We start from the raw sequence: 24,175 nt of genomic DNA, 5'->3' as shown, positions 1-24,175 counted from the left end.
TTTACGAAATAATATTTATCAATAATATTTTTGCTATTTTTTCTATTTTTTTTTCGCACTTTATGTTGCATACTCATATGTTATTGAAAGATTTAACAAGAAGTTCGAGAAATATGTTACGCTTTGTATAAATAATAATTCTGTTCTTGTCACTCCTACAAGGATTCAATGCTTTCGATTCAATATGAGTAAAACTTATACAGAGTGTCCCAAAAGTAGCGGAACGGTCGAATATTTCGCGAACTGAACATCCGATCAAAAAACTGAAAAATACGTGTTCAATAATTTTTAAAAAATCTATCGAATGACATCTAACACCACCCCTCACTCCACTCCCAGGAGGTGGGGTGGGAGATAACTTTAAAATCTTAAATGGAAACCCCCAGTTTTTATTGCAGATTTGGATTCCTTACGGAAAAGTAAGGAACTTTGATTCGAGACATTTTTTCGAATTGGGGATAGATGGCGCTATAATCGAAAAAAAAACAATTTATAGTGATACCACAGGTAAATTATAGAAACGTTCTAATATCTCGAGAAATACACTACCACATGAAAAACCAAAAAATATTTGTTAAACATTTTTCAAGAACCTATCAAACAACAACAAACATGGCCCCCATGCCATTCCGTGTAGGTGGAGTGGAGGGTAACGTTGAAATCTTAAATGGGAACCCCCATTTTTTATTGCAGATTTGGAGTTATCATCAAAAAATAAGAAATATTTGTTTGAAACATTTTTCAGGATTGTTGATAGATGGCGCTATAATCGGAAAAATACGATTTATTAGCGCCATCTATCAACAATTCTAGAAAATGTTTCGAATAAATCATGAAGAGAAGTATCCATATTACTCAAATATGGTCTCGAGGTAACCAGTTACAAAAAAAAAGGATTTTTTTTTGTAACTGGTTTCGAATAAATGTTACATACTCTTTCATGAGAAATCCAAAACTGCAATAAAAAACGGGGGTTCCTATTTAAGATTTTAGAGTTACCCCCCACCCCACCACCAGAGTGTGGAGTGGGGGTCGTGTTTGGTGTCGTTCGATAGGCTTTTGAAAAATATTAAACACGTGTGTTGTGGTTTTTCATTTCGAAATGGGTGTGTCGAGATATTCGACTGTTTCTATAATTTACCTATGGTATCACGATAAACAGTTTTTTCCGATTATAGCGCCATCTATCAATAATTCGAAAAGATGTCTCGAATAAAAGTTGTTTACTTTTACACAAGGGATCCAAATCTGCAATAAAAATTGGGGGTTTCTACTTAAGATTTTAAAGCTAGGCCTGCCGTGCTAGGCCCAAAGGCGGTAACTAACATTTGAGAAAATGGTGTCAAAATCGATTTCAAAATTGAATGCTAAAATTTTGGCCCGTTAGGGATTTATGGACTAGCTAATAGTTTTTATGCATGGATATATGCCCCAGTTTATTAAGGGAACCGTTAATTTTATTTTAAAACAAAGTTTTATATAAAAAGAGGTAGATACCGCTAAAACGTTTTATCAAAACTTACTATAAAACTAAGCCTATTAGCGGTATGTGGTTTATAGTTGTGATTGATATGAAATAGAAAGGTTTTCTGTGTATTCCAGTTTATTAAATTGAAAGAATTAAAGTACTATTAAATGTTATTATTTTGTTGAGCCACAATATGACAACAACAAATTGACAATATTTAGTTGTCGTTATATCTGTTTTCTTTCAAGAGTCAATAAATACATATTGGTTCATTAATATTAATGTTCTATTTGCGATTCAATATAGACGATTTAATAGACAATCGAACACCATACATTGTGTCCGGTACATACACAAAACCTATTTAGTATTACAATGGTATTACCTCATAATTATCATTTTTTTATAAAATCTTTTATAGTGCGTCTAATAATTTGGGCAGAACTGTACTTATAGAACGAAAAACCAGAATCCGTTCAGATTGTTGTAGCTGTTTAAACATCTGCGTTTTAAAGAATTCTTCAACTGTAAATGTGATTGTAAACCATACTTTTGACTTTCTCTTCTCAGCTATTTTTATTTTGTTTCTTGCAAACAAATTTTTGGATCATTATCCAGGTACCTGACGCATTCTTAGAAAATTTATAAAGGAATAAAACCAGCATTTTTGTATAAAACTTATGTAAAGGATTCTCAAAAGATTAGGTAAAGATATCCCAAATCTACAATCCCGTATCTATAATAGCATTGTATAACTAGACTACTATTAGACATTGTCTAGTTAAACAATGATAATAGCTTGTATTGAAACAAAAAAAATGCAATCAGTGGCTTGCATTGATTTAGTTGTTGCAACCTAACAAAGGGTTTAAACATACATATAAATCATCCACTTGGCGCAGATTCATATTGTTTAGGAAAACATAAATGGTTAATTCTTGAAATACTATAAACATAAATGAAAATATATTTCAATAGATATAATAATCTCGAAAAGTTCTTACCATCCTCGCTAATTATTTCTTTTACTAACACAACTCTTTTAACTAACACAATAATTTAACCTTGTAAAGTTAGGCCGAATTTACTTTGTAATACTAAGGCGATTTGGCGGTTTCTAAATGTAGGCGTAGAATTCTTGAAAGTAGATTAGCGGTAAGTGCAATATGCTAAGGTATATGGACGGCAACTGTAGCAGATACCGTCAAAACGCCATAGTATTTAACATTTGCCGCCAAATTGCTTAGTATTTTAACTGAAAAGTGTAGATACCGCTAACAAAATTGCAATTTTTTTTGAAATATAATGCTTCTACAACTCCAAAGACTTTATAAATATATACTAAATACCCTATTCTACCTAAAAATGCAAAAATCTTATTTTCGATAAAAAATTAGATCCCGCCTTTGGGCTTAGCACGGCAGACCCCACCTCCAGGGTGTGGAGTGGGGGGTCGTGTTTGGAGTCGTTCCATAGATTGTTGAAAATTATTGAAAACGTATTTTTCAGTTTTTTGATACGACATTTATTTCGTGAACTATTAGACCGTTCCGCTACTTTTGGGACACCCTATATATTGTGTAATTCCAAATATTTCATTGTCACTTAAAAATTGTAAAAAATTTGATAATAAAAACTACACAGAATATAATGTATTGTTATATAATTTTTATGGGGAAAATTTAGAAAATTAATTTATGTCAAAGACCACGAGATCATAGATTTTCATCGCCCTGTATATGGCCAAATATTGTAAATAGTATAATTTAGTCATGAGCAGTGGTTCGCGGAAAGTAAAAATCGTTCAGCATTAGTATTTCTATGAACGGACTTAATCAAACGGTCGGATTAGAAAGTACATGTATTCGCTTTGCAGTAAACAATAGGACATTTATAAATGCTTCTTGGAAGGACAGACGGTAAACACCATTATTGTTGAGTTTTAGAATATATCGGGTTTTTATCGCATGTAGAAACACAAAAGTAATTTTGGTGTCTCCTGGAATTTGACAAAATGGAAAAGTTGTATACAAAATTAATTTGTTCTTAAGAAATGAAAAGCGGGATGTAATGTGTAGAGCGGATGTTTTGTTATTGGTGAGAGCGACGGATGGAAGGTGAATAGAGTGTTTGAGTCTGACTTGGGGGAGAAAAAAAGTTTCACTTTGTAATTTAAAACCTGAAGAGAGCAGTACAGTTTTTGAAAAGTAAGAAGTAGGTGTAAAGCGGAGAAGTTGGCGGCCGTGTAAGCAGAATCGTGTTGAAACGAAATCGTTGATCGAGTTGAGAAGTTAAATCTCCTTGTGTCCGAAGAGATTCCTGTTTTTGTCTGGAACGAGTAGTCGGCTGGTATCAATTTGCACAAGATATCGAGCAGAGCGAAAATTGAGGAGAGATTTCGAACGAGTGTTGTTGTTTGTGAAGCAGTTTGGACGTGAAGGATCCTAGAAGCACGTGTGGGAGAATCAGTGACTACACAATCCATGAGAAGAAGTAAAGAAAAGAAAAGGTTAGTAAGATTATTTGTGAAACGGAGAGAGTTTTTTTATATCAAACACCATATTTGTTTATTTTTTATGGAACAGTTCTACAGCACCATTTAGTTATTCATAAATTCAAAGAAGAAATAAGTAATCAATTCAAAAGGTGATAAGTAAATTTTTTTATATAATAGTAAGAACAGTCTAACAAATTATTTAAATGAAAATTTTGTTAAAAAAAGAAGATAGCAGAATTAAAGATTAATTTATTAGATAAGAAATAGTTGCAACACAATTTGATTTTTAGCATACATTTAAATCTTATATTTATGGTATATTGGATAAATAAATAATATTTATAGAATTTATATGACATTGCGATGGCTTAGTGTGAAAACCTCGTATCTCATTTTTTTTCGAAAATGACATTTTGGTGGTTTTAGTTTGAAAACCTTGTATCTCACGATTTACAACTGTTAGAAAAAATCCAAATACACCAGACTATTTTCTACATCCGAAAAAGGAAACCACGTATATCAATTGCTCTCTTGATTTAATGTGAATACCACGTATATTTATAACCACGAATTTGGTACTTAATTTGGAGTGTTTGCTTAAAAAATTCGACTTGGAGAAATGTTTTTTTGTGAACAACAAAAGATAGTCCGGTATATAGAAACATTTTATGAACCTTAAGTCAAAAGATTTGTACTGTATCAACCTAGTATTTGGAGGTGTGCAATAAGCTATGAAAAATGAAAACCTCGTAAATAATCATAAACACAACCTCATTTTAGATGAAAAACACGTATATAAAGATATACGAGGCTATCATAGTTACTTGGGCAAATGCTCTATGTACTGCAAGGATATTTACGTGTTTTTCATAGTTAATATTTTTATTTTCAATTTAATAGCAACATTTAACACTTTCAGCTCTGGGCCAAGATCAGATATTTGTCTCAATGTGCTCAAATTAAAATATGTAAGGGTAGTTTTTGTTTTTAGATTATATTATGCAAAAAATCAGTTTTTTGCCTCTCCTGTAAAATTGTAATTTAATGAGATACGAGGTTTTCACACTAAGCCATCGATTGAGTATATTTATTTTCCGTTTTGTCCTGGATGAAGTAAGCAACTAGAGATACTAGAAGCCACAAATCAAAGGTAATACATACATTAAAATAAATTAGCCCTGAGAATAAATTTTTTTAGAAAGTTTTATTTAATTTTGGTTTTGTTTTACATAAGTAGTAATTAGAATTATTAATTAATTAATCAAAATTAGAATATGCTGATCAATCCTATAACAGAGAGAAAATACAGAGTATAACAATATATCCTAGATGTAAAGTAGTTATTTATGGTATAAGTGTTAAAAGTACACGTTTAAGGCACGCATGGGAAAGTTTGCAGAATGAGCGAAAGTGAGTTCTGCAATTCACATGAGTGCCTTAAAAATGTACTTTTTAACACGCATATCATACAATATTTTTTCTACAAACGTAATTACAGGACAATATCTACAAAAACGTTTACTTGAACTTGACTGACATTCCAATTTTATATTTTTTTGACATTATATCAAAATTGCATATACGGTCAATACGAACTGCAGTGCCTTAAATTTTTTTTAAAGCACTAGTGCCTTAAAGAAGTATTTTTAACGCTCGTATGGAGTGCTAAAAATTGCTTTTTTAACACGGTTGTAGAAAAACTAAATTAAACGACAAAACTGTTAAAATTTCAATTATATTTTAAATTTAGTTCCATTCTACTCATTTGATAAAGTTATGAAAATATAAAACCGTTCTATTTTCAAAATAAATTAATCAATTTCTTTTCTAAGAAAATTATTTTAATTCTGAACTACGGGAACCAATTTCGAGGAAATTCTTGTGATAACACTATATTTAAAAAATCTATAAATCTTTTGAAGTTTATTAATTAATCTTGTCCGGTAATTTTCAGAAAGGAATGCGGAAAAAGAATTAAAATATTATGAAATTATTTAGTTCAGAGAAATAAGGAAAAAAATAACCTGTTGGTGACACATCCCCCTCCAGGCCGAAACCAAATTTTTTGAGTAGTATGGACGTCTATATTAATAACCTATATGTTTCCTGCAGCCGATTTTGATGATATATATAGTTATAAACAAATGAAGATAAAGAAACGCTAAATTTTCGTTTTTTCGTCTATAACCAAAAAGTTAAGTATTTTAAACAAATTTAAGAGTGAGAAACTCATAAATCGTATATAAAACTTCAATATGGCGTTAGCTGAATATTATGTCTATCGTTATTGGTTGTTTACAAAATTGCAAAATAATTCATAAATTTTGAGTTTATATAAATATTCATAACTTATATAAAAATTAACTTAGAACGTTCTTATTACACTGACTGGTGAGACTTCTGGTGCTTAAATCATGCCCTAAATTTCAAAGCAATTGGTCAAATAGTTTAAAAGCTATTTAATTTTTTTTTCCCAAATTAATTTTTTTTGCAACTCTATAAGTCAGAAAATGAAAAGTGACGCTAATACTTTGGATAGTTTATGAAAGAAGAGAATTTATACTATTAATTTAATTAAAAAAAAAAGTGACAAAAAATATTTCTAAATACTGCAAAATTATTTTGCAAAAACATGTGAATTTAAAAAAGGGGGGGCTAACTTCGTCCCTAATTGTCCTAGGATACTTGTTTTTCTTTCTAAATGTGTATAGCAATTTAGTCTTTCCAAATATGGAAAAATAATTTTTCTACGGGTAACGGTTAAAAAGTTATTCTAATTGATTATAAGTAAGCAAGAAATCGACGTGTTTTTGCAAAATAATTTTACACTGATCAAAATAACTTTTTGTAATTTTTTTTTAATTAAGTCAATATCATAAATGTTCTTCTTCTATAAACTGTCAGAAGTCTTACTGTAACCTCATAATTTTCTGACTTATAGTGTAGCAAAAACAAATGAATTTGGGATAAACAAATTAAATAACTTTTAAACTATTTGACCAATTGCTTTGAAATTTAAAATATAATTTAAGCATCAGAAGTCTCAGCAATTCGTGTAATAAAAAGGTTTTAAGTTAATTTTTACATAAGTTATGAATATTTATAAAAACTTAAAATTTATGACTTATTTTGCAATTTTCTAAGCAACCAATAAGGATAGACATATTCAGCGAACTCCATATTGAAATTTTTTAGACGATTTATGAGTTTCTTACTTTCAAATTTGTTTAAATTGCTTAATTTTTTGGTTATAGACGAAAAAACGAAAATTTGCCGTTTTTGATCTTCATTTGTTTATAACTATGTATATCATCAAAATCGGCTGCAGGAAACATATAGGTTATTATTATAGATGTCCATTCTACTCAAAAAATTTGGTTTCGGCCTGGAGGGGGATGTGTCACGAGGAAAATCTTATTTCTCTGGACTAATTTGCTTGTGAAATGGTTGTAATGAATTTAAAATAAGTATTCTACAAAAATTATTATTTAATATGCCGCTATTTGTCTAAATAAGTTTTGAAATTGAGCACTGTTTTGCCCAGAAAAATAAATATAATTATTGAAAGGGATATTATTCTTTTAGGAATAAAAATAAGAGTAAATATGGTTCATTCCACGAATATACGGCTGTTTTGGATTATCGCGACAACGAATATTTTAGTGTACAACATAAGAAGTACGAAAGTAAATGGCTTTAATAATTATCCCAATAAACAACAATGTAATTTGCAATTTACTTTCGTTCTTCATATTTTGCACAATAAAATATTCGTTGTAGAGATAATCCAACACAGTCGTATGTTCGTGGAATAGGGTATATATCGTCGCCTTAGTACTATAACTTGATAACTCCAAAATTGACATTTTTGAGATAACTAGTTCACAAGATGTATTTTATTTGCCTCCATATTGTGTAAAAACTTGATAGCTCACTTCAAACGGGTTAAGTATTTATTTATGATTGACGAAAGTTGATAAAACTCAAATGCCACTAATATTCAGTGCTAAAACTTGACAAGATAAGTTATCAAGCTATTATTTAATCGAAATAATCGTGAATACGACATACACTGAATGCTATAACTAGATAACTCGAGTTATCTAGTTTTAGCACGTGTTTCTTTGAAACCATTGAACTTACCACATAATTGCATCTGTTTATTCGGTTCATTTTAATGCAAGAATTCGAGAATTGTTAGCAGATCTGGCAACCCCCATGACAGAGGGCTAATTTTCAACAAAATAATGTTTAAAATATTAGTTGTGTTAAAAAGTTCATTTATATGCGACTTAGCACAACATGCGACATTACCAAATGTTAACATTATGGTGGTGCTAAAAGTTGATAACTTTAATTTTTCATGTTTTTTTTCATATTGGAAAACAAATTTACACCATATTCCTAAATAGATCAGTTACCAAAAAGTTAAGGAACAGTATTTTATAGCTGAAGAGTGAATTCCGTATTTACCAACATCATGATAACAGCACAAATATCTTTAAAATCTTTAAACTCGTTTATCTCAAAACTACTAATTTCGAGTTATCAAGTTATAGTATTAAGGCGACGATATGTAAAGCTGAATATAGAACCCGTTTTATACATATTGCATAATATTATAAGCCCGCATCCAATGGAGTGTGGCGTGGGACGGAAATCTCTCGAAATAGGAAAAAACACTGATTCTACACTCTTTTTATTTTGAATATGCAAGTACATGATAAATAGAAGGGCTTACTGCAGTGTCGCTTTACGTTATGCCGTTCAGATACCTCAAACATCTCAAACAATAATAATTGTAATAATCCCCTACTTAAAATATCCTCGTTTTTATATTTTTTTTTCATATCGCACTTTTTATTTAAGATACACGTGAGAAATGTTCTCTACTGTAAAGTCGTGTACACAAACAAATATTACTAACCTTTTTTTTGTCACAAATTGAACGAGGAACTCAAGAAAGATTTTTAATTTGAAAAATTTCAGTGGCGTACCATTTTTATATTTAAAAAATTTCAGACCATTACCCCTACGCGCGCCAATGCTGAATATAAAATTTTTAATTATGCGCAATAACTAAGCTTTATTTTTAAATCAAGAGGAGTAAACTAAAAAGACAGATTCACACCCAAGAAAGTCACTAAAAATATCACCAAATACATCTTCTCTTTTGGTTGATCATATCGGCCTTTGACGGTAATAATTCATAAAAATAGTATATGATACTAATACGTCGCTAAAGAGTTCTAAAATTAACTGTTTTTTTATATAAAAACAGACTAAAAATCTAAAAATTAAAGGAATAACGCAGAAAATACAAAAAATCGCTGATATAACTTAATTAACCTATGAATTGTTAAAAGTGTCAAAATTCTTTAAATGTCATTAGTGTCAAAATTTGACAACAGTGGAGTAAACTTGGTTGAGGTTGGACCAATTACAAACAAGCTTTACGGCGTGTGAAATTTGAATTACTTCTCTTGGTTTAAAAGCAGACTATAGATCTTAAAACCCACCAAATTTCATTTGCACACCTCAAGCGGTTTAAGAGCAATAAATAAATCGTCAGTCTGCAAGAAAAATTTTAACACCCCGTATCTCGGAAACAAATGAAAACAGAATAACAACATATAAGTTATTTTTAATTATTATTACGTATATTATACCGACTTAAAGTTTGGTGCGTTCCTCCTCACTCACCCTGATATATGTTTATACACTGTGGGCCGAAATAAAGGAGTACATTTTTTAGTTGAAAATAACTTTTTTGCTTTTTAGGCGATTGTTTTACAGGGCTGATAGCCTAATATGTCCTCAATATGACTGCAAATTTGGAAGCAAAAATAACGTACAGGGTCGGACTTATAAAAAAATTTATGTAACGGTTCATTTGAGCTCGTTGCAAAGGAAAACTGTCTTAAATAAAATTGAACTGATATGCTCTTTTGGTAGGTTAACTATCCAGAACACTTCACTAAAAAGGAAATTTTTTAAAATTACCGGATTCGCAAAATATCTTTTTTTTTATTAAATTAGGGACATATAATATTTTAACAAATATCACATTTATGAAAACAGTTTAATAATTTTAAAACTTAGACTAAATTATTATGAATGTGGCCACAATTATTGTTTATAACTTCTTAAAGCCGTCCGCGCCATAAATTATTAGCCCCATTTATTACACCCTGTTCAAAATTGTTCCAATCAAACTGCATTCTTTCTTTGAGCTGTTCGATGGTTTCAAATTATTGTCCGTCATACAAATTTTGTTTGAAAATTCTTCAAATTGAATAGTCAACCGGATTTAATTCTGGGCTGGTACATGGCCACATCTCTGGCTCAATATAGTCTGGGCAATTTCCACTCAAGAATATCCTTGTATTGTGGGAAGTGTGCAAAGGAGCACCATCCTGCTGGAAAGTGTAATCATAACATATACTTCTTCAATTTCAGGTAATAGGTGCTGCAAAATTTGTTCTTGAAGTGTTTCTGAATTAAGTTTTACCCCGGCATCAACAAAAATCAGACGAGATTTTCCAAACATGGATACTGCAACAGAGAGCATTACACCTTTTGAGAAATGACTTTTTTCAATTAAAATATGCTCTAGAGGAATTTCTGTCTTTTATTGTTGGTATGTCAGAATACACCCTACTACTTTGGGTATTTTTAGGAGGCCGTAAATAAAACATTTTTTCATCTGAAAACCATATTTTTCTAATGTATACACGAGAGCGGAATCTTCTTAGTAGCAAATTACATGTTTCCAGTCGTTTTTCTCTTACATTGGCAGTAACGCTTTGACAGTAAACTTTTTTAAATACTATAATATGGAAATCTTTTTTAATGATTCTTCGAACTGATGTGCGGTAAATCATAGTATTTTTTGCGATTTCCATTGTTCCGACAGATTGACCAGGTTGCAAATTTCCTAAAAACCTTTACTCTGGCAATATTTTCTTCAGTTCTTAACAATAGACCCATGGGTTTCCGTTAGATGTCTTAAGAACTTTCCCACCATTTCAATCTGCGAATTTTTCTCAGAAAATGCAGTTACAATTTTTCTTGCACCATAATTATAGTTTTCACGGTAATATTTAATTAATATTCTGCCTCCTTTGCTTAAATATGGCATTATGAACTGGCCAATTTACTTATTTAACTACAAAAATGTCAATCAAATTCCATGGCAAAGTAAGCAGTCATGGCTTAGGTACTAAGTAAAATTGACATATTTGAGTGTTTAAGAAATTCTTGCTAATATGAGTCAAAAACGATGAAAAATATGTAATTTAGTGTTAAGAGGGTTAGTGAACATATTAGAAAAGTACTCGAATAAGATTTCCTAATTTAAGTAAAAAATGACATTTTACAAATCCGGGATTCTTTAAAATTTTATGGGGAAGGCATGTTCTGAACGTTATTTAAATAAAAAAAAATATATTTTGCGAATCAGGTAATTTAAAAAAATTTCCTTTTTACTGAAGTGTTCTGGATAGTTACCCTACCAAAAAAGCATACCAATTCAATTTTAGCTAAGACAGTCTTCATTTGCAAAGAGGTCAAATGCATTGTTACATAAATTTTTTTATAAGTCCGACCCTGTAAGTTATTTTTGCTTCCAAATTTGCAGTCATCTTGAGGATATGTTAGGCTATTAGCCCTACAAAAAGAAATTAAATCACCCAAAAATCAAAAATCAATTTCAACTAAAATGAATGTGTGTGTACTTTGTACGCACGTAAGAAGCTATACTTCTATTATATGATTTAAGCGAAACAAATATACTTTAAACAGTTTATTTTTATTTTATTTAAATATTAAACTAATTTTAACGCTTACCACTTTCCAAAAATAAAAAAAAAAAGAATAGGAATGGTCCGGATTTGAACTCCAGACCTATGGATCTCTAGCCGAATGCTCTACCAATAACGCTACGAGCTCTCTGTTTACCTATATAGTTTCTCGGACATAATGACAATTCACGGTAACAAACAGACGAATTGAAGTATAAATAAAAATGTTTTAATAATACTAGGAAGAAAAATCCAAAGACACAAAAATTATAATAAATATATATAGTAAAAACACTAATATATTCAATAAAATAAAAATAAAAGTGTATACCTGCAGGTCAAATTCAGTCAAGATTTTAAATTTATACTACTATTGACCCCCTTAAAGATTAGAAAAATAAAATTTGGGGCAGCTCGTAATGAAAGGTCAAATGCTATCCCGACTGGGCTAATATACGGAAAATGTTGGTTGTATAGGTTAACAAGTACATGGGCAAGTTCTTGATTGTAGAGAGCAAAGTGGCAAAAGACAGCCAACAAATCTGTGTTTGGATTAAGGGATGTATTTAAAGTGAGCCATTTTATAAATAATTCAAAACGTTTTTTAATTATGTAATCCCGTTTTTTCACATTTTAATATAAATAAGGTTATGTAAGTTACGCTCGTCCAAAATATTGTAAATTTTTCATATTTTAATTGCTTTTTTTGCTAATTGATCAGCATTTTTATTACCTCTTACACCAGGGTAGCCTATATTCTCTCAAAAATAACCTTCGTACCCAGTGATTGAGTTTTTATTTGCATAAATTGGTCGTTCACTTTGTCAAAGCTTGTTTGGTGTATAAATATTAGTGGATATTTAGATCAACCCTTTTTATGTTTTCTGCATTAATTAAATCAAATGCTTTATGTACTACGAGCAAGTCAACTGTATATTATACGTTTTGAAAATAAACTGCTCGTCAAAACTTAGGGATATATAAAATTATGCTCATTTTCATAGTCAATTTTTTCGTGAACAAATTAACGGATTCCGCTAATTTTTTTATTATTTAAGATTGATTTTTCTTTAGTATTTACACAGTTGTGCGAAGGTTTACTCAAAACTATTTTTTGTACTTATACCGGGTGGAAGAAAAAAATATGTTTTTCTTGTGTTAAGTTTAAGACGACCTGTAAGGAGGACGAGGTACAAATGTGAGAATATATCAGAACCGTATTGTAGTCATAGGTTTTGTGAATACATATTTTGTTTTTTGAATGTCCCTGATATCTTTAGTAACAACGAAGATAGGTGGTTTTACTCTTTAATAAGTATTTTAACTGAAACAAAACTAAATTAACAATAAAAAATAGCAGTTAACAAAACTTTCAAAACAGAAAGGCACATAAGGTAAACAGTTCTTATCAACACCTATAAGAGTTATTTGTCGTCCAGGTAAGCGGTATGCATAGCGCAACATAAGAAAGACGAGATTGTTTAATGGAGGCTCTGTAATGATTTGGGGTGGAATTTCATTGAGAATAAGTACGGATTTGGTGTCTACGTGTAGGCTCTTTAAATACCGAGAGATTATCATTACACAGATTTTTTTTTTAAACATTTTGGACTTTTCGTACCATAGTTGGAAATAGGTAAGTTATAATACATATTATAGAGTAAAACTGTCTAGGTTCTTTGTTATTAAAGATATCAGAGAAATTGTAAAAATCAAATATTCGAAAAATATCAGACTACAATATAATATTGATGCATTTGCACCTTTGTGCCTTTTCCTTCCTACAAGGTTTCTTAAACTTTTTATTTCGGTTAAAACACATGTTAAGTTACAAAATTTTTTTGTTTCTAAAGATTTTAGGGACATTCAAAGAACAAAATGTTTACAAAACATGAGAATACAATACGACTCTGATGTATTCTCACATTTGTACCTAGTCCAGGTACAGGGCGTCTCAAACCTAACATAAAAAACATTTCTTTTCTTTCACCCGGTATAAGTACAAAAAAGAAGTTTGAGTAAACATTTGCACAACTGTGTAAATACTAAACAAAAATCTAAAATATTAAAAAAAAAGGTCAAGTGGGGGTAATTTTAAAATCTTAAATATAAACCCCACATTTTTAGTGCAGGCTTGGATAACTTACGTAAAAGTAAGCAACTTTTATTCTAGACACTTTTTCGAATTCTGGATAGATGGTGCTATATTCGGGAAAACGATTTATCGTGATACCGTAGGTAAATTATAAAAACGGTCTTATATCTCGAGAAATACACTTCCAAATGAAAAACGAAAAAATACGTGTTTATTATTTTTTAAAAACCTATTAAATAACACCAAATATGACCATCCATCCATCCCCTGGAGGTGTTTTGTGGGGGGTAAATTTAAAATCTTAAATAGAAACCCTCTTTTCAACGAAAACTTTTCGTTTATAAATTCGCAAAAGTCTGTGTGTTATTGCGTTACCGCTCCTGCAATACTAAGATCACATTTATCGATGGATTCTTATGTAGTTTTTTCTTCTAAATCCAAATCTGAAAACGGCATTTCGATATCTCTAACCGTCTTCGAGATAATCGACCTCAAGATCTAAAATGTGACGTCACAATCCATTTATTTTCTGCCGACACACTACACCTCAGCTTAAATCGTTGCTAGTAAGTAGGCTAGTTTTTGTAATCTCGATTTGTTAAGCAACGCATAGGTTATTTACATTTGAGTTTGACACTTCGTGAATGTCAAACTAAATTTTAAATTAAGTATTAATAAAATATCAATAACATTTAATAGTGAATTTAATTATTATATAAAATAAATAAGATATTCAAAAATACAATTTAAGTATATTTTAAAAGCAATAATTTATTAACAGCTTTAAAAAGGTTTATACGAGTATACGGCCTTCCCTTTAATGATAAATGGACTGTTCCATTCGTTATGAAATGAAAATTGTTATAGTCGGTTCGCTAAACTCGACACAACTGGCTAGTGATTTTAGTAGGTATTTTTTTTGTTTTTTTGCCAATTTTGCCAAAATTGGCAAGATTATTAATTATTTAGTACTTACTTATTAACTATTTAGTAATTATTTTTTTTGCCAAATTGGCTAAATTATTGACTAAAATCACTAGCCAGTTGTGTCTGAGTTTAGCGAACCGACTATATGAAATAATATTGTTTGGAAAAAAAATATGGTCTGATATGTGCAATTATATTCTTCTAATGGAAAAAAATATTTGAAGATTTTTCTCAAATTATGGATACCAACAACATTTTCATTTATAACTCTTTTATTTTTAATTTGACGAAGAAAAGTTATTCTTCATAAAACGCTCTTCATGCTCTAAGATTTATGATGCAACCATCATATATAAAATTTTATTAATTTTATACGAGGTATATAAAAAATATGAATTTCGATAAAGAATAAAAAGTGCCTTTATAGTTCATAACATTTAAATTAGAATGATATAGTTGCACATTAAAACATAATTATTAATTCTACACAACTTTTCATAAAAGCAATTTTCCATATTAGGAATTAAAATACGTAGGTAAATAAACAAAGTTTTCGTTATGATAATGCTCGCATTTTCAGCTTGTTTATTATAGATTTGGATTCCTCATGAAAAAATAAGTAACATTTGTTCGAAACATATTTTTTAGAATTGTTGATAGATGGCGCTATAATCGTAAAAAACCATTGTTGGAAATGGAAAATTAAATTAAAAAATCGAAAGTCCCCACTTACATAGAAAATTTTAACGGTTCGCCATTACGGCGATCGGCGATTACCGCCATCTGTTAACAATTCCAAAAAATGTTTAGGATAAATGTTACTTACTCTTTTATGAGGAATCTAAAACAGCAATAACAACGGGGGTTCCTACTTAACATTTTAGAGTCACCGCTCACCCCACTTCCATGGTGTGGAGTGGGGGGACGTGTTTGGTGGCATTCGATAGGTTTTTGAAAAATATTAAATACGCGTTTTTCGTTTTTCATTTGGAAGCGTATTCATAAATTATTTATGGTATCATGATAAATCGTTTTTTCCGATTATATCACTACCTATTCACAGTTCGAAAAAATGTCTCGAATAAAAGTTACTTACTTTTACGTAAGGAATTCAAATCTGCAATAAAAACTGGGGGTTTCCATTTAAGATTTTAAAGTTACAACCATCCCCACCCTCCCCTACCTCCAGGGGGTTGAGTGATGAATAGTATTTGATGTCATTCGATAAATTTTTGAAAATGATTAAACATGTATTTTTCCGTTTTTCGATCTGAGGTTTATTTCGTGAAATACAGTATAGCCCGAAATAAACAGCACTGAAACTGAAACCTAGGTTTCTCATTCTGCAAGCTGGCATACCCAAATTAACTTGTATAGACCTGCCAAGTAATTCTTAACAATTGTTAATTATTAATACCTGCCAAGTAATTCTTAACAATTATTAATAATTAATAATTGTTAAGAATTACTTGGCAGGTTTATACAAGTTAATTTGGGTATGCCAGCTTGCAGAAAGAGAAACCTATGTTTCAGTTTCAGTACTGTTTATTTCGGGCTATACTGTATTCGACCGTTCCGCTACTTTTGGGACACCCTATATAAAAAACAAAAGCACACAGTAAAAACTTCGAACAAATTTAGAACGACTGTTACAGTGACCTTGGGGACAAACGATAATTTCCTCCTTATCGAATTTCTTTAAGTCTCAAAACTTTAAATTGTTGCAGCTAGCCATTGCTGAAGGAGAATGCTGACCCACCGGACATCTTATTTGTCTTTATTGTTAGACTGCAGAGATATGAATATTTTAAAATGTTACAAAGTCACAGTTCACTGTTGCATGAAATTTCCTATAAATATTCAGCACGTGCAGACAATTAATCGAGGAATGGAAAATGGGGATTAAGTAGACAAAGGGTCGTAAAAAAGGGATAAGAGCTGATTTATTTTCTTAAAATCTTAAAAAGGAACATCGGATATAAAATTGGGCATTTACTGATTTGTTTATTGCTTCAGTTTAAAATTATTTACTACATATTTTTAATGGTAATTATTATAATTATGTATTTATAATTGGTAGGAAACTTTTGCAGAAGTACAACAATGAAAAATGTACAGCGCGATACTTACTGAAAATAGAAAAATATTTCAAAGATTGGACAGCCATAAATGAAAGGAGAATCAGTGAAGAAGAAGACATGAGAATAGAAGAAAGAGGTGGGTGCTATAAATAAAAACGGAGTATAAACTCCGAGTATGTTCTCATAAGTATGAATATAAAGGATAAGTTTATACTCTTTTTCGTATGAATAAAAATAATTTGATGTGATGAGTTTCTGCTCACAGTACATAAGAGTAGATACCCTCTATTTAATTTTTAAACATGTCAGAGTTTTGCAACATCTTCTATCGAAACCCGAACTTTATATTGAAGTATCGGAAATCATTGTTTTAGTTGTCTAAAAGATCTTTCAATTCTAACACGCTCCTTTGTAAATAATTTATTATAAGCAAATTATGCATAGCAGGATTATTCAGATTTATAAAGGGCATCATTAACTACTCTACTACGCCATAACCTTCATCCCCTAACATTATTGCATTTGACCTCCTAAACTCATTTTTAGCGATGCGATGTTACAAATTTGTGAGTTGCTCCATATCCGTGAAGCATGGACATATCCTGGCCATGATGTGTTTACACTTGTAAACCACTTATCTACATTGAAAGTGACTTGAACTGTTCAGTTATATAACTGTATTAAATGTTACTGTAATTTACTGTATTTTACTTTAATTCTAATTTATTGTTGTAAGAGTATATAGGGTGAGGCAGATAGCTGGCCTATTAAAAATATCTCGAGAACTAAAGGCAACAGAATCATGAGAATTGGAATAAAGGGGTTTTGAAAGATGATATATTACATGAAAATATTTTCATCTCTTTGCAACTTCCGGTTATACCGGAAGTTGCTTATAACTTCGTTTTTTTTTAATGGGACACCCTGTATATTTTTACATTTTTGTTCTCCTCAATATCTTCTTTCTTAAATATGAGATTTTGTAATATTATACAGGGTGTTTTAAAAGATATTTACGTTTTTTTATTAATTTCGTAGCAATATTCACACCCTGTAGAATTGTAATAGTTTGACACTAAAAACTCTGCTTACGTTCAAGTGATTTTCAATATAGTCTATTATTGTTAAGAATCATTAGTATAGCTAATTTTGAAATTTTAGTATACAGGGTTGGTCGAAACTCGGAATGAATATTTTCTGAGTTTTCTTAAATAGAACACCCTGTATTTTAGTATTGTAATGAAATGATATTTTATAGCACTTTTTTATTTTATAAGTATTCCCTATACCTAACTGCTTTAATTTGTGAGTTATTGGTGATTCAAGCTAAACATTAATTGCAACAAAAAATACGTAAAACTTTATTAGGTTGGCCGTGAAAATATTCAATTATAAATAATTTTTCAGAAATAAATACATATTAATCCAGACTGATTCTTAAAATTACCAATAATGGTTTAGCTATCAAAATACCTACGTAGTTAAGATTGTTGGTGCGGTTAACAATTAAGCACAAATTAAAGCAGTTAGGTATAGGGAATGCTTAACAAATAAAAAAGTACCATAAAATATCATTTCATTACAATACTAAAATACAGGGTGTTCTATTTAAGAAAACTCAGAAAATACTCATTCCTAGTTTCGACCAACCCTGTATACTTAAATTGAAAATATAGCTATGCTAATGATTCTTAACAATAGAAGACTATATTAAAAATCATTTGAACGTAAGTAGAGTTTTAGTTGTCAAACTACTACAATTCTAGAGGGTGTGAATATTGCTACGAAATTAATAAAAAAACGTAATTATCTTTTAAAATACCCCGTATAACATTACAAAACATCATATTCTAAGAAAGAATACATCGAAGAGAATCCAAAAATGTAAAAATATACAGGGTGTCCCATTTAAAAAAAAAGAAGTTATAAGCAACTTCCGGTATAACCGGAAGTTGCAAAGAGATGAAAATATTTTCATTTAATAGATCATCCTTCAAAACCCCCGTATTCCAAATTTCATGATTCTGTTGCCTTTAGTTCTCGAGATACTTCTAATAGGCCAGTTATCTGCCTCACCCTGTATAGAGGAGCCACCTATGGATCATACCACCATTTGAAGAGATTAGGAATATATGTAAATAAGAAATAACGATTACCAGTCTAACAAAGCTAACGTGTAATGAGGGTGAAAACATAAAATCAAAAAGATATTCTATAGATAAACAAAACGATACCTTTTCTTTATAAACTGAATCTGTCGTCGAAAACTAAAGATCTACAAGGAATATCAAATGAAGACTATATGAAAACCCAAATACACCTAGTAGTAGAAGAAGCAATTAGGAATAACTCAATAAAAACTTAATCCAAAAAGAAAAGTAGGAAATCTCAAAAAGCCATTGGACTGGGAGATTGAAGTCCTTAATTTCCTATTAGACAGGACAAACGGTAACATAAAATTTGGTGAAATAATTTATAGTTATTTCGGTAATTAGTGTGCATTGAAAAAGGATCTACAATTTGTGGGTTTTTTCACTATTTAAAAACTTATAAATTAACGTCGTGTATCATTTCGGCGAAGAGAGAATGGAATAAAATAGTGGTGTTCGATTATTTCTACCTTTAGCCAGACTAATTATTAATCTAAGAGAAATATAAACATTCTTGATGGGAGCTCAAAAATAGTTTCCTGTCATCTATGATGTGACAATACCTCCTATCTGGTTTTTCATGAATTTTTTAAGAGAGATTTCAAATTTTTTTTAGTGTCATCGCCTGATTTCATTTGATATTTTTTGACTTGTTTTGTAGTAAATTCAACTATTTATTTACTACAAAATAAGACAAAACTTACATATGAACACAGGAGGTGACCCTAAAAAAAGTATGAAATATCTCTTACAAAATTCATAAAAAAGCAGATAGGAGGTATAGGGCTTTTCATCGATTGTCATTTGTTTCGAGCTTCTGTCATGTGTCACATAATATTAATATATCTACGTCGTACGTCTTTGGTTTGTATCATTGGATATATCAATAACGTATGACGTAGATATATTAATATTTAGTGACAGACATTTAATTATATTTCTTCTTCAGGTGCCGACTCCTAAGCGGAGGTTGGATATCATCATCACTATCTTTGCTCTATCCACCGCTGCTCTAAAGAGTTCTATAGTACTGAATCTAAACCAGTCCCTTAAATTATTTAACCATGACACTCTTCTTCTTCCTATACTCCTTCCGCCACTTATCTTTCCCTGTATTATCAGTCTTAACATTTTATATCGCGGTCCCCTCATTACGTGTCCCAGATATTTAGCCCAGTAAATGAACGGGAAATTCGGCGATCCCGTGTAATTTTCATGGGGCAACTCCGAATTGCATGAAAATTTGGATTTAGGTTCTACTTACACTCCACTTCAAAGTTGAAATTGTGCCGTTTTTGCTTTTACTTGGGGGATGACAGTCACCCCTTCTCGGGGGTGAAAAAACATACGTTCAAGATAAGTCCGCAAATGGATAAATTGACTGATTTTAAGCAAGTTTTGTTCTATAGAGTTTTTTACGTAAGTCAATACTTTTCGATTTATTTGCCATTGAAAATGTTGATTTTTCGACAAAAAAAACTATGTTTTCAGACGGTTTTTCGCAAATAACTCAAAAAGTAAATATTTTATCGAAAAAAATATCCTCAGCAAAACTGTACCTTATAAAAAAACCCAAAAAAATGGTGTATCAGTAAAGTCTATCAATCAAATAAAAACAAAGTTGTAGCTCATGAAAAATAAGTTCTTATTCGTCTAATTCCAAATCGAATATTTCAAGGTGAAATCACCGAAAAATTAAGCAATTTTCGCGAAAAACTTATTAAAGACTTATTAAAGTGTTCATAAAAAGCTTTGTTTTAATTGCTAACAAAAGTATTAGCATTAAAAATAAGCGAAATACGCTCAAAATAAAGTTGGCCCTCTATTTCTTTGTAAAAAATCATGAAAATCTCGCCGTGTTTAGCTCCCCAAATGAAATTAATCACTACCGCTTTACAAACAATTCACTTACCTATCTATTTTTTATATGATCTGTCAGTCTGACCGGTTTAAAGTGTTTATTTTTGAAAGGGTTATAATTGAGAAAGCTTGAATGGGTCACTAATCACGAGTGTATGCAAATTTTGAACAGCCATATCTTATCCAATTTTTGTCTTACGGAGAAACAAAATGAAACTAGCATATTTATAATAGCAAAACCTACATTTTTTTACTCTTTAAGATTTTTCTTATCACTAATACTTTTTAAGTTATTTTGAAAAAATGAAATTTTTCAAAAATTTTTAGGAAATTTTTTTTTACTGTAAAACCAAATGTTTTTAAAAATAAGCACTTCAAACCAATTAAACTTACAGATCATATAAACAATACACACATAGTTAAAATACATGGTAAAGCCAAACGATTAATTTCATTTAGGGTGCTAAATAGAGGGATGTTTTCACGATTTTTTTACCAAAAAACGGGGCCAATTTTTTTTAGCGTAACTCGTTTATTTTTGATGCTCTAAACTTTTGTAAAAAACAAATAATAAGCTTTTTTTCGATATTTTAAAAATATTAATAAGGTTTTCCCGAAAAACGCTTCTTTCTTCGGTGATTTCGCGTTGAATTATTCGATTTGGAATTAGACGAATAAGAACGTATATTTCATGAGCTACAACTTTGCTTCTACTCAATTTGTAGACTTTACTGATACTCCATTCTTTTTGTTTTCTATAGGCTACACTTTTTCTAAAAATATTTTTTTCGACAAAATATTTACTTTTTGAGTTATTTGGAAAAAACGGTCTGAAAATGTAGTTTTTTTGTCGAAAAATCAACATTTTAAATCGCGAATAACTCGAAAAGTATTGACTTACTCAAAAAACTTTATAGAACAAAATTTGCTTAAAATAAGTCAATTTATCCATTTCCGGCCTTATTTTAAACACGCGTGTTTCACCCCCCGAGAAGGGGTAAATGTCACCCTCCAAGTAAAAGCAACGAACGGCACAAATTCAACTTTGAAGTGGAGGGTAAGTAGAACCTAAATCCAAATTTTCATGCAATTCGGAGTTGCCCCTGGAAATTACACTCCAAAACGGTTATTTATTGGGGTAATTGTAACTTTCATATTTTTATTGTGTTTATTATTTCGCATTCTTTACCCATTTCTCGCAGTACTTCCGTGTTCGTTTTCCTCCGTGTCCATGATATTCTAAGCATCCTTCTGTAACACCACATTTCAAATGACTGTAGCTTATTTATGTGTTCTTGCTTTAATGTCCAGCTTTCAAGTCCATATTGTAGTATCGACAACACGTAGCAACTCAAAGCTCTTACTCTCAGTTCTAAGCTATGTCTTTGTTTAATTATATGTGGAGATGGAAATCAGATGTAGCCTAGCCCTTTCATTGTTGACGAAATATGCATAAAGTGACCTGGGTGCTAACTCTATTTTTCGCTACATTTACATTGTAGTGTTTTTTTCCAGATGGCCCTGGAATTGCACTATACATAATATGAATCTAAACTGACGATATAAAAACAAATTTTTAAATACTCAATAGGAAGTCAACTCTTTTCAGTCAAAATCGAACAAATACGAACTTCTAAACGAATGTTGTGCATATCATCATTCAAAGGGCTAGGCAATTACGACAGTCTGTGAAATATTATGGGTACAGCACTATCAAAATTTTAAGGGCCATTATTTCTGGAAATTCTCTAAACAACTTACGTTTCGCCGATTATATTTTCATAGTAGCTGAGGATCTAGGTATGGCAAGAGAGATGATGCAGGAACTCGTTGTAGCTACAGAAAATGTAGGTTTAAATAAAAACACCTCGAAAACCAAAATAATGACAAATTTGGTACCCAACCAGAACATCAGTACTTGTGGGAAAGAAATAGAACTCGTAGATAGATATAAATACCTGGGAAATGAAATTACGATTGGCAGGGATAACCAGACTCATGAACTGAAGAGAAGAATCGGTCTTGGGTGGGCAGCATTTGGAAAACTGAGAGAAACTTTTAAAAGTGAGTTGCTTACATGCCTAAAGAGAAAGATATTTGCTCAGTGCGTCCTCCCAGTCTTGACGTACGGATCAGAAACACTTGCCTTAACTAAAGCCTCTGCTACCAAACTAAGAGTCACGCAGAGAAGAATGGAGCGGTCAATGTTAGGAATAACTCTGCGAGACAAAATCAGAAACGAAGAAATCAGGAGAAGAACAAAGATGACTGACGTCATCGAGAAGCTAGCCAGGTTGAAGTGGATATGGGCAGGACACATAGCCAGAATGACAGATGGGCGATGGACGAACAGGTTATTGGAATGGAGGCCAAGAGAAGACAAGAGAAGCGTCAGTCGACCGCCTACAAGATGGACTGACAACTTAAGAAAGTTAAATAAAAACTGGATGAGAGTGGCACAGGATAGACGGGGTTGGAAACGAGGGGAGTAGGCCTATGTTCAGCAGTGGACTTTTGAGGCTGGATGAAGATTTCTGGAAATGGGAAAAACTACGGAAGTACTTACCTGCAAAACACAAAATATCTCTCCGAAGATATACGGATACTTTGACCAGATAAAATACACCTCCTGTGGTAGCCCAGAAACCAAAAGTAACAAATCACTGATCGCCAAACTGAATAGATAGTAGTTGGTCGCCGTGTGCATGCATTTATTCTTAGCGATCACGATGCAGGTGCTGACGTTCCCGAGGATTCCAGTCAAAAAAATGGCTATGTAGATTACACTGATCGGTATCACCACATAGAGGGGGTCACGCTTGGGGCCCCAGTCGTAGGTCTGGTTCAAGAACAGCTGCTGCAACGGGACGATTTCGGTGGCATTTTCCAAAGGGTCTTCTCTGTGCCGGTAGAAGGAACTTTGCATTTTCTTTCAAGTGACGGTGAATGGTTTCGTTGACCGCATGTTGCGAGACCCTGCAACAATAATTGAGATAAAATTAATGATTTATTAACCTTCCTAATACTAAGTCAATTTTAAAATACCTAATACCAGGTGGGGCAAATTATCGCCCCAGTGTTTTTAGTATATATTTTATTTTTTATTAAATATTTTATTATTACCAGAGAACGGCAGTTCCCGCCAGTGGCGCACAATACCCCTACATGCGACACTATATATACCTACACAAAATTTTCGATTTTCTAAATCTGACTGAATTGAAAATTGGGCCAAATTACATCCTAAAGTTTAGGAAAAAACTCGCCCATTCATACGTCAACTCTCCATTTTGGT

General features: G+C 31.2%; 1 protein-coding gene across 1 annotated transcript in view; it reads right to left on the bottom strand.

Annotated features, from left to right (window-relative positions):
• The window catches only part of LOC114324560 (pyrokinin-1 receptor-like), an 82,515-nt gene extending 58,670 nt beyond the window's left edge, over nucleotides 1-23,845 (bottom strand). The window contains exon 1 of the mRNA XM_050659205.1: nucleotides 23,447-23,845. Coding sequence (XP_050515162.1) covers nucleotides 23,447-23,806 — 360 coding nt within the window. The 5' untranslated portion in view covers nucleotides 23,807-23,845. The remainder of the gene's footprint in view (nucleotides 1-23,446) is intronic.
• Nucleotides 23,846-24,175: the final 330 nt, after the last annotated feature.

This window comes from Diabrotica virgifera, chromosome 8, assembly GCF_917563875.1.
Source record: "Diabrotica virgifera virgifera chromosome 8, PGI_DIABVI_V3a".
Classification (NCBI taxonomy): Eukaryota; Metazoa; Arthropoda; class Insecta; order Coleoptera; family Chrysomelidae; genus Diabrotica; species Diabrotica virgifera.
This window is presented reverse-complemented; position numbering and strand designations above follow the sequence as displayed.